At 40.2% G+C, this 12128-nt stretch overlaps 1 protein-coding gene across 1 annotated transcript in view; it reads right to left on the bottom strand.

Moving 5' to 3' along the window:
- The window catches only part of LOC108553427 (caspase), a 62996-nt gene that overhangs the window by 26451 nt on the left and 24417 nt on the right, over positions 1–12128 (bottom strand). The window contains exon 3 of the mRNA XM_017908316.1: positions 1–176. Within this exon, the coding sequence (XP_017763805.1) occupies positions 1–176 (176 nt within the window). The remainder of the gene's footprint in view (positions 177–12128) is intronic.

The raw sequence follows: 12128 nt of genomic DNA on the forward strand, positions 1-12128 counted from the left end.
CTGGATAAAAAATAACTTCGGCTTGCCAGCCAGGCTGGGACATTTATTGCCAATGAACGTTGACCAGAGCAGTTCCACGGGATACGTGCTGTCGGTGGCATGCAGGTAACGTGATTCTCCATGCGACATAGCAACTACGACCAGACAGTCAGCATCCGTGTGGTCTTCTTCAGCAACTTTAATGAAAGGATTAATTAATTCGGTGCTGCTCGCGATAACGACCTCGGACTGTGTTTGCCCGAGTAGGTGATACAAGGAATAATATTGGGAGAGCGAAGTTCACCGCGCTATTTCGATGTCCATTCTCCAAAATCACGAACCGTTTTGCAAGATTATTATTTCTGTGTATTTAGATTTACCCTTCATACCTCTCCATACGATCTTCTATCGGATGCGCTTGCGATTACTATCACGGAGACAGGGGGAAGTTAGCTCCACAGGTGTTCGGGGTTTCCGGCATGTTGAAGGCATTAAGGTAACTGTGCTATCAGATTAAAATTCCTCCTTTTCGAAGTATAAAAGGGATTTTATAAGTTCATTCGTGAGAACTGTCCTACGAGTGATGCTTAAATTTTAGATAAATTTCAACGAGAAAATAGTAATAATTTATATACCATTATGCACTATTTAGACTTGGATTTCAATTTTTCGAATTTTCGAATTATTTAGTTTGGAATTTTGTCTTTGAAATTAGGTTTCCCTTAATTACAATCATAGTTACATTCGCGTTTATAAGTGTCGGCAGAGAATTGATTAATTTTGTCCCCTTTGCGCGATACAATATTATCTTGGTCAAGTGCATAAATTAACGATATTACCACCGACTGCACACTGCACTGTAAACGATTAAAACTGCAGTAATGAAAGTCCTCGTGGTAAATCTGTGAACCGCATGGAACAAGTGTCGCGTTATAGATTCGAGTGGCGAACGAGTTTCCGCACTATATTTAATGAAAGGATTAATTAATTCAGTGCGGTCCACAATAGTGATGACCGAACTGTTTACCGTGATGGGTCATACGCAAGCAAATCAAGAGGTTAACGACCGCACGTATTGTTCGTTTAACCTCTCACCCTTTCCGATTTGACTGTTTTGTTGCCACAGCAAACATCGCCGGACTTGAAAATCACTTTCGCAAACAATTCCAACGCGTTAGTCGAATCGTTTTCCAAACGAATTTTCAAAACCCTTCGATTTTCGCGCCCTTATTTCTACGTCCAACCAATCCATCCCCGGCCATCTTCGAGTTATTCCTTTCTACCTTTTTTCACCTCATTTTCGTTCTTTTCATAAAATTAAATTACGACGGAAGAATCCAGTTTCGCTCGAAAATGGAGGTAAATTAAATTATTGCGCACCCCGAGGATCGTTATTCGTTGTTTTCGGCGTAGAATCATTTTTTCAATGTCTCAAAGTATAAGATTCTTCTATAACGGGGTACCATTCGAGACGTGAAGTTCGAGATAGAGAAACGTGATGGCTTCAACAGCTTATTTAGTTAATTGGTTAGTTGTTTCCTCTTTATACTTTCAATTCCACGGTACTACCCTGTATCGATACTACCCCTGTGCAAATCTCCCGTTTCCTTTTTGAGGATGTAGCAATTAGTCTGAATCTTCGAACAAAACTAAGCGGATTTCGTTTCTTCTCCCGAGTAATGCCGTCCTTTTTCCTGGTGAATCAATTTTATTAGTCCTTCGCCAACTTCATTTCTTCCTCCTGTCTACTACCCCTTTACGTAACGATGCAATAAATGCTACGCTTAATTTTCTCTGCAATTACGCGATACCGTTCGGCTCGTGCAATTTCACCATTACTAATTTTATCAACGATGGATATTTCAGTACCAAGCGATTTTTATCGTAGATAATGATTACTGGTTCCTTCAACTTCGAATTAATGAACGGAACGGTTGTAAAATATTTCGAGTGCAACAAATTTCTGCTTACGAGGAAATCATTTTTATAAAGGTAAATTATCTAATAACTATGTTTATCGTAAATGTTTCTGTCAAGATTAGTTATCGTTTTATGTTCACCGAGTTCCATTTTATTTGGTTCCTTTTTTAATTGCTTATTTATAAAGTTTATATATATCGCGCTGTATTTATTTCCGCAAGAATTTCTCGTAAACTACACGCAGGCCGGGCTTTTTAATTCCGTTGGTAGCGTGATAACGTGACTCTGATATACACACAAAAGCGTGCAAAACTATTCAGGCAGTTAACTTTTTAGTCGAGCTCTAGGAAAGGACGGCCGAAATGAACTTTAGATAATACGGGGTTAAAGTATAATGAGAAGGAAATACAACGGTGCCGCATTCTACATACATATTAGCTTTCCAAAATATATCTTCGCGAAATGTAACTGCGGAAAAATGGACCGGAAATATTTTCGCCCGAGTATAATTTTATACTGCAGCTGCGACTGTAACAGTCGAAGTTTGACAAAGACTTCTCAAATCACTGTACTGTGATAGCCGATAAATATTGAACAAAGTCGGAGGAATTATCCTTTATACCGGATCGTTAGTGTTAATTAAATCGCGCGCGAGTATAAATTTGCGAAATTTAATTTATTTCATATCCCATTCATTCGACGCCGATTTCCATCGCAATCTCTCTGCAGGGTAAGTCATTGGCGTTGCTAGAAACAAACTTGCAACGGTCCGAAGACGTAGTTGACACGTTCTCGAAATGTCCACGAGGACTACGAACGAGGAAGAAAAGTTTCGCAGAAGTTGAAACGTTCTTCCTCGCAATACTGTTCCCTTTTCTTAGTTGTTGGGAATGCTACTGTTGGAAAAGGTACTTCGCAAACTGAGGACATACGTATAAACACGTCTTCCACTCGCTTCCTGTATACAATTTACCGCTATCCGCAACGTAGAAACATCAGACCGAGAAAATTCCGATATATCACGTATTCAGCGATATCGTCTTAGCTATTATCTAGCTATTTCGTTCTTGAAGATATTTACACGGATTATACACTCGATATGACATTTTTAAATCGGACTTCTGCGTGATGCCACATCTCTGCTATCTATGAGTAATAAGATATCAATGTTCCATATGTTTTAATACTCAGCATTGTGCATTTTATTACGTTATCTCGATTTTTCAGACAAAAGAGTTTCGAAATTTTCATTCTTTCAATTTGCTTTTGAATGTTATATAAATATTCAAGTGTTCGATTTTTTAAATTTTCTTTAAATCATGTTAAAACATCCTAAATTTAACCTTATTTCTAACCCGGCAGAATAGATGTTGCATAGATTTCATGGTTTAATATCGAATGAACGATAAAAATATAATAATCGAAGAAAGAGTATTTTCAAAATTATCCCCGTTCCAGGAGCGTAGATTTTCTCGAATTTCCAAATTTCTGAGTCTCATTTCACAAACTTGGAGTATACAATCCACGTGCTTCGCCGATAGTACGGAATCTCGAGCAACACAAAGGCCTGCAGCCCCTAACCTAACGCCATAAAGAGGAATAAATCATTCCGTTATCAAATGGTTCACGAAATTCGCAATTTTCTCGGCCGCGGGGTAAACAAATAAGCAGCGACAGGGTCGGGAATTAGCGCACGGAGGTAGAGAAAAATCTGCGGATAATTCCTCCTGGAACAGCAGCAACCGATTTCACGCGCTATTTGCACCGGCACGATGCTCGTACAGCGGAAGGAACTCGCTTCCACCGATAGCGTCCGCGTCTTTGCCTCGACCAACATTCTTTCGTCTTCTGTTCGACCAGACGCGTTGATTAATTCGAAGAAATCAGCTGCGAATTAATCGCAGAAGTCGGACGACCGGCGAAGAATCCCGCGAAGAATCCAAGCGGAACGCTCGTGACTAGACAGAGGGACGCAACAAACGTACGAAACTCTCAGGGTTACTGCGGGGTAATTGCAGCGAGGGTGGAAGTGCGGCCGCAGCACACCGCCGAATCTAATAACCTGATATCAGAGCTCTCTTACTAACAATATCCGCTGGCAATATCCACTTCCGCTCGTTGGAAACCGGAATGCCCTTTCGGCTGATCGATACGCCCGACCGTGCTACAAATTCAGAAGTTTATTACCGGTGTCGGCTGATGCTTTCCCGGAGAGTCTGCCATTCTGTTCCAGGCGTCAACCGATATGCGAGCGCATACGACCGTATTTATAGACAGTGTTTCGTGATTTGTAGGAATCGCCTGTGATCGATACGTGCTCGGTGGAACGGTATAGGAACGTGCATGATTTCGCTCGACTGGATTATAGTTGACGCTAATCCTATGTAGGAATGGGATGAGCGCGGCCCTGAAAGAACGTTAAGAGTGTTTGGGACCTATGACGAAAGTGAGAGGATGAGGAGCAAGAGGATAGAGTGTAAGGGATGTTTATGACAGAGCCGAATACGATGGAAGTCTATGAATGCGTCATGTGTTTGAAGGATCTGGCCCACCGAGATTATGTGAGAAATGAGTGATCAAGAAAGAAAGCCTGAGTATAAAAGAGGATAAAATTAATGGTTAAAAGTAAGGGTGCAAGGGCAGTGTGCACGACGGTTTGGGAAGACAGTTTGGAAAGTTGCAGGCTATCAGTTACAGTTTTGAAAGTCAGTTTTAAGAAAGATCAGAAGAGTGTGCCTATAGCGAATCTCTCATGTTTCATAGTCAGTCGCCGTTATTCTATTTACAAGCTTATTTTATTCTATTAACCACTTGCGTTGGAAAGACTCACGCACGTCGTAATGCTTTTGTCACAGAATCGCCAACGACGTGGTATACACGTGGTTAGGCAATTGTCACAGAACACTGGACCGTTCTGGCACACGCGTCTGTGAATTTCTTGCCACCGCAAGTGGTTAAAAAGCCACGATATTATCTTGAGTCAATCCACCCAAAAACGATTCTACTCCTATCGTGGACTATACGATAGCTCCTAAACCTTTCGTTAAAAATTCGGTATTCGACGTTACCGTCATAGTCACTCGTCTTTGCGATTCTTCTTCTCGATATACCTGTGGGGATCTTCTTACTATTGTCATCAAAGAGATTCTTGGTTAGTCCTCTGCTGCATAGGAATGGGACTTCGTGACCATGGCAGATGGACCTGCTAGGTCGCCTCATTGACCAATTCCTTCCTTTCCTTCTTCCATCCTTCTCTTTCGCTCCCACTCTTCGTTCAGAAGAGCATCTACATACCTCCAATATTACAGTCTCGGGTTATTGCATTTCCCCAAAGTTTTTCTTCGTTTTCATCCATCTGTCATTCGATCGTAGTAGATATAGTGCGAATCTGTCGAGTCTGAGGTGTCGTGCGGGTTTGTTATTGGGCTTCAGAGAATCTTGGTTTCCAGACTAATACCAGTGCATTGTCACGTTGGGAATTTCGTAAAATGAGTATGCGATCTGAAGATAATTGATCGTAACGTTTTTAACGTTTTTACGATAAGATGTCATGGGAATTCGTTATTTCGGTTCAGAGGGAATGAAAGTTTTTCTGTTTGCTACGCGTTTTCTTGTTGGGGATTCGTTAGAGCAGGAATTAAGAGCAGAGTTAATTGCTGCATTCGCAGCAAAGGAATGAAATCGTTCGAAACAATTTATTTCACAGATAGTACTCGATATTTTAATACTTTCGACACTCGTGACTCGTTCACTGCGAATTTACGCATTTGGACTGCATATGCATTACTTGCAATTATGAAATTAATAATAGTAATAATAATTATAATCGAAGAACACGGAAGAACGAAGAATAATCGAAGATTGTAAACTCGACGCTCCTATTACAGGAACGATCGAGGGTTGCTAGTTTATGTCTGCAGGAGACACCCGGTATATCGTCAGCCATTCGTGGACGCATACGTTTCATTGGCCCGACGTTAAAGGCAACCACTGAAACAGGGTTCTTGGCACGGGAAACGAGCCACTCTTCGCGCCGGTCGGAGCCGGGAACGGACAGGAAAGGGTATATGGGGTGACAGGGGTGCACCATGGCGTGGAAGGGCGAGAGTTATAGGAAAGAAATGCAAATAATTATCCAGTCGGTGCCGGTCACGCTTTTCCACGCGAACAGTTTACGTAATTCGCTTCTGCCCCCGCCGATAAACGCTCGGACGTGACGCGATTACATGGTTCCCCGTGAAATTCTTCTAATTATATTTCTAGCAACGGAGATCATTAATAGCTCGTTTCTCTCTTCCGGTTCGCGTGCCGTTCGCCATTTTTCCTTATCGGCCCGATCGCATGGCGAACGAGGCTCTACCCACGCGAAGTTATTACGTTGTTTCGCTTGCCGTTTTGCTCGAGATTAGGCGTAAAGCTGTTGAAATATCGCTCGTTAAAGAGGACGGGACGATATGGGACGCGAGTATCATGGTGTTGATCGAGGGTCGAGTTTGATGAACTTGCAGCTCAGGTTTAGGTGCCAGATGTTTGACTTTATGGTAATTTTCAAGGCTCTGCTGATAGCGAGTCAGGTACACGAGGATTGGTATAAGAGAAGGATCTGAAAGATTTATTCGAAATAACGAAAATGAGAAATTTGGATGAATATGTGTAAAGGGTCAGAGGAATATTATCCTTGTAATTGGTAATTGACTTAAATGATCGGTATTCCGAATAAATGAAAAGTCGAGATAGAGTAAATTTTGATAATTATTAATGGTGGATGAAATTTTAATAACAAGAACAATTTTTTATTTAATTAGAAAGATTGTGAAACACAAATATATCGTTTAAATATAATTAATTTCTCACAATTACTCTATCACAGGACTTCTCACTATTATAACTCAATTGCAACTAACGTATCCCAAATCACTCTCATTTTTTCTTTCTTCTTCATACATTACATTCACATACACAATTCACATACACCTCGATCATTACACGCATACTCATTTATCATAATAACCTGAATTCATTACATATTGGAATCCCATGCATACTTGTTCCACTCATCCCAACACATATATACTTAAAAATCAATGTAACCACTACCACAATAATATTAAATATTTAATATTTAATACTTTAATTTTTCCACGTGTCAAATTGCTGTCGCACGAGTACTATAGTCAACAATTCATTTTAATTCTCATTTTCGTTTCATTGATTTATCATTTTTTTCCGTGGACTTACTCCTTTTATAATCTTCAAATTTCCCTCTGCAATTTATCCAAAGAGACGTTTAGCAAATTACCGTAACAATTGAAATTAATATAACCATCTCGACCATTTATATCCAGATTCCATTAGGATAATTATTTAATTCATCTATATTTTTGTAATCCTTCGTAATAAAATTTAAATTGATCAAAAATTTAACCAACAATGCAAGTGTTCCTGTCGATAAAAATTTCCAACTTTTGCTACAAAAGAATGATATTCGTTTGAAATGATCAATCGAAAGAGAACGAATAATTTGTGAATCCTTCTGATCTATTTAACGCATTGCCACGAGACGTACACGACTTTCTTCCAAATATAATAACACACGTTGTTATAAGAAAGCAACGTTGTTTCGAAGTTCACCAAAGTTAATGGCTCGATGAATGATTTAATCGAGTCATGGACCTGAGCAGCGTGTAGAAAATGGAACGAAAGATTGGAGGGATATTTCTCAGATTTTCTAACGCATTTGAAAAGAAATCGGGATCGAAAGTTGGAGGTCGATTGGGTTTAAGCGAAATCAGAGATTGGTCAGTATCAAACGATCCAATGCGCAAAGGAATTCAGCCAAGTTTAGAGAGTCAAGGAATCAAAGGATCGTGAAGTTCCGCGGAATGGAACAGCGAATTCACCTAATCGTGAATGTGAACAGTTAGAGAATAGGGTGTAACATTTGAAGAACTCGACAGGGAAAAAATTGAATAAAATGGAAGGACTGGCAATGAATTTCGAGGAAAAATAGCAAGTATAATTAATCGAAATTGCACAAAGTCGAACGATTCGTTCGAGTAGAAATTATGAGAAAGAGATAAACGGGATGAGAATAATTTCAAAGAATGGAATTAACCCGAGGGATGACTCTCCATCATCCTTTGTTTCATTATCTCGAATTTTAGTAATAAATATGAAGAAACACTCACGATTTTCTTCCTTATTTTGGCATAAATCGATATCAGCTCAGAAAAATTCCAAAAATGCTTCGAATCGTTATATCCTTATAGAGAAAAAATCTTCGAATGCAGATCTTTAATATTTAAAAGGACGTAGACCACAAACCGCAAACCGAGTGGTGTGCATCCCATAAAGCATCTCGCGTATGCATTGAACCGATTTCGCCTAACAATCCCGCCATTCTCGCAGCAGGCAATTGAAACATTTATCACGTTTTGCGTCACCTTAGACTCGAACTGCTCCGGCAGAGAGATCTCGCCTTTGCGTACCTGAAAATTCGATGAAAAATTCGATGAAAAATTCGATGAAAAATTCGAAATTACGCCGAAGACGAATTACGCGATCGCTCTCGAAGAGAAGAGCGTACGAGTTTCTATTCTCACTGAGAAAACGACAAATCTGCCCACTGGAAGGCCCTCGTTCCTTTTCAGGTCCTCCAGCGAACCCTCGGCACGCGAGATGCTCATCGAGCGGATGCACTCGATGCTTCGCTTTCGCTCGTTTGGAAATCGGCTGAGCGCGTGGCGAGCATTCGAATTGAAAAAAGCGGAGAGCTTTTCCTGGGAAAATGCGTTGGGATCGAAGGGTCGAATGGCATGACGGATCGAAGAGCCCCGACGAACGTCAACGATTAAATTTTTCGTCGTCTTCCGCGAGATTATCGAGGCGCGTCCAGGATTATTGCACGCGCTCTGCGCGCCGGTAATGTGGCGAAAAATTGCGAATGCGAATGGGTAACGATTGTTCGAATTACCTCGAGAATTCCTTCTACTATCGATTATACAATTAGCATTCATATGGATAATTGGTATTCAATTTTGTTCGAAACTTGGAGTAAAATGAAATAGAATAAATAATTGTATTTTTTAATTTCAAAAATGAGACGTGTAGGGGTTGATTCTGCAATACTATGCTTTTATAGTGGGTTTCTGGAGGCTGGCAATATGAGGAAAAATTGCGAACGCGAATGGGTAACGATTGTTCGAATTACCTCGAGAATTCCTTGTACTATCGATTATACAATTAGCATTCATATGGATAATTGGTATTCAATTTCGTTCGAAACTTGGAGTAAAATGAAATAGAGTAAATAATTGTATTTTTTAACTTCAAAAATCAGACGTGTAAGGGTTGATTCTGCAATACTATGCTTTTATAGTGGGTTTCTGCCGGGTTTAAAGCTCGTCTGTAAATTCTGTCGTACAATTTCAAAATTATATTACGTTTCTGCTTAATTGTCTTAGCGACATTGCGATTGTACGTTATATTATGTAATTATTACTATTTGTTATCGTTCATTCCAATAATAACATTAAACTCACACAATTGTTAATATTCCTGTATAATGTACTGTATCATTTCCATACAGGTTCATTATCAATAGATTTCACTCCTGCTACAGAAGCAGATAAACACTTCGTACGTTCGTATATAATATCGTAATTGCAAATTCCACATTCAAATTGTATTATAATTGCTCTTCCTTCTTGTGAGTCAAATATCCGTACGAAGTGTCAGTTTCATCAAACTAGAACCAGATAACGCCACAAATCAATTCTCCAATCAACCCTGTCATCCCCGACTTCGCGATCTCCCTCCAACAAACATATATACGTAATCCAAATTCGCGTACAATCAGAGCACGTACACATCGAGCTAAGAATTTACATCATAACCCTCGTGTTTGCAATTAGTGCCATTAAATTCCCATTCCTCTGGCATCTATTACGAGCGAAGGAACCAAAAATATCGAATTATCGAAATTCGAACGAGTAATCGACATATTTGGGGATTACTTTTAGGGATAATTGTTGCGAGGTGGAGACGTAGGTTTCAGGTTTCATATATACCAGGATCAATCATTACCAACGCTTCGAGTAGACAGTGCGCCATTGTCGCAGAACTACCCTTTTCAAGCACTGCATTCGTCCTTAACCCCTTGGCTACTGTGGGCGCCTATAGGCGCTTAGAAATTTTGCATTTGTGAGACATAGTGCGCCTATAGGTGCTTAGAAATTTTGAGTTTGTAACACGGAGAGCGCCTATAGGCAGTTAGAAATTTTGCGTTTGTGACACGGAGAGCGTCCATAGGCACTTAGGAATTTTGCGTTTGTGAACAATTTTGAGTTTATGACACGGAGGGTGCCCATAGGCACTTAGAAATTTTGCGTTTGTGACACGGAGAGCGTCCATAGGCACTTAGGAATTTTGCGTTTGTGACACGAAGGTTGTCTATAGGCGCTCGGCGTAGTTTGGCTTTCTGACATGGAGGGCGCTTGTTTTCCCAAAAATGGCGCACATCGTAACTCAGTTCCTGCCGTATGGTATGGCCACTACGTATCAAAGTCTGCCGTAGTCAAGGGGTTAAAACTCTTACACGCGCATTCATTGATACCTCGAGAAACGATCATCCACACTTGTCACCTGTCGAAGTTCGTTGTCACGCTTGTAATCAAACACAAGCCAGGCATATTTCGTACACCCATACCCACACTCGCCCTCCCTCGTATACATCGTTCTCTCGTCCGATGCTACTCGAATCCGTCGATGACTCGCTATCGTTAAACGCGCCTGAGAGGGCGCCTAATCGCGCGAAAGCGACCGTCGTAGCACGATTCGAGCGGATAATTAATTAACGCGCGCGTGTGAATGGGTCCACTGCGGCTTTACGAGAAACTTGCAGAAGTTTGTGTATCGTTGCCACATATTGTCGCCAGATCGAGGGAGTCTTGAGCTAGGTATACTGTCCAGAAACCATCCCTGGGCTGCATACTTTCGGTAAGTCGAGCGTAAGAGGGTAAGTCCTCGCAAGGGCGGGTAGTAAGAGATTTCAGGCTTTCAGCGCTTGGATTATTACGGTTCGCGAGTTCCGGGTGCTTCCAGGTTTCCGGTTATAAGCTGTCCTTCTGCAAGAATGTCCCGAATCACCGGCGTTGCCGTTAGGTTGATCAGAGGTCGATGAGCGATACGGCGCAGACGTCGTTAGGGGTGCCAGTTTTTACCGTCGATTAATCTTAGCGGAAGTGGAGAGTTTAGAAAAAGCTCTTAGAGAGATTTCCTGTTAAATTTCGTTGCTAAGGCGATGTCGAACGAGTTTAACGTTTTATGTTCGGCCTGGATTTAAATTTGGAAATAAAACGAGGCAGAGGTAAGGGCATTTTTAGTAATTTTAAGGGAGGCTCCTTCTTGCGATTTCTAATTGAAATATAAATCCGGAATTTATGTAGGGGCTATTTAATTTTATCACGTTTCTATTAACTATTTAAGGCACAGGATTTCGGATAATAAAATAGACCCATGTTGCATAGAAATTTGATTGCCTTTTAAATGAAACAAAATTGGTATATTTTTACTAATAAAGGAATCACATGGTGTAGAAATATAAAATAGTAATTTAATTGAATTTATTGTTATAGAGTGGGACTTAAATAGTCCCATGTTGAATGTTGCCAACACGAGCGAATACATTTATAAAATTTGTCGAAGGTATTACCAAGTGCTTTACGTAAATAAGACGAAATAGAAACCTGTATGCATGCAGCTATTGCAATACTTCCAGATGGAACTAAAAATGTCCCACCATGCATCACGGTGCATCAAAAAGATGGGACACTTTTAATCCCAGCGTGCCCCAAAGAATTAAAGATCGATTAAAGACGTTATATCTTTGCGACACGGTATAATTTTTGGAATAAATTATTATTTACTCGAAATGACAATAGATTTTGATTATAGCAGTCGACTAGTACGCGAAACGTATTTCTCGAAATATCCGATATTTTATCTCGCGACACGTTGGCTGAGAAACAATGGACTAAAATATTTAATAAAAATAAATTTTCTTTATTGAACTCTTGTATGTAGAATTGATTTTCCTATTGTTCTTCATTTATACGATATCCATTATTGCGAAGTTTTTCAACAATGCTTTCCGATATCGCTGCTCGAAGACAAAAGAACGCTAAAATTTTATCTTGTCATTATTCTTTTCATTTTTCGCGTGCCGATAA

Source organism: Eufriesea mexicana, unplaced genomic scaffold (assembly GCF_001483705.2).
Source record: "Eufriesea mexicana isolate 0111107269 unplaced genomic scaffold, ASM148370v2 scaffold22, whole genome shotgun sequence".
Classification (NCBI taxonomy): Eukaryota; Metazoa; Arthropoda; class Insecta; order Hymenoptera; family Apidae; genus Eufriesea; species Eufriesea mexicana.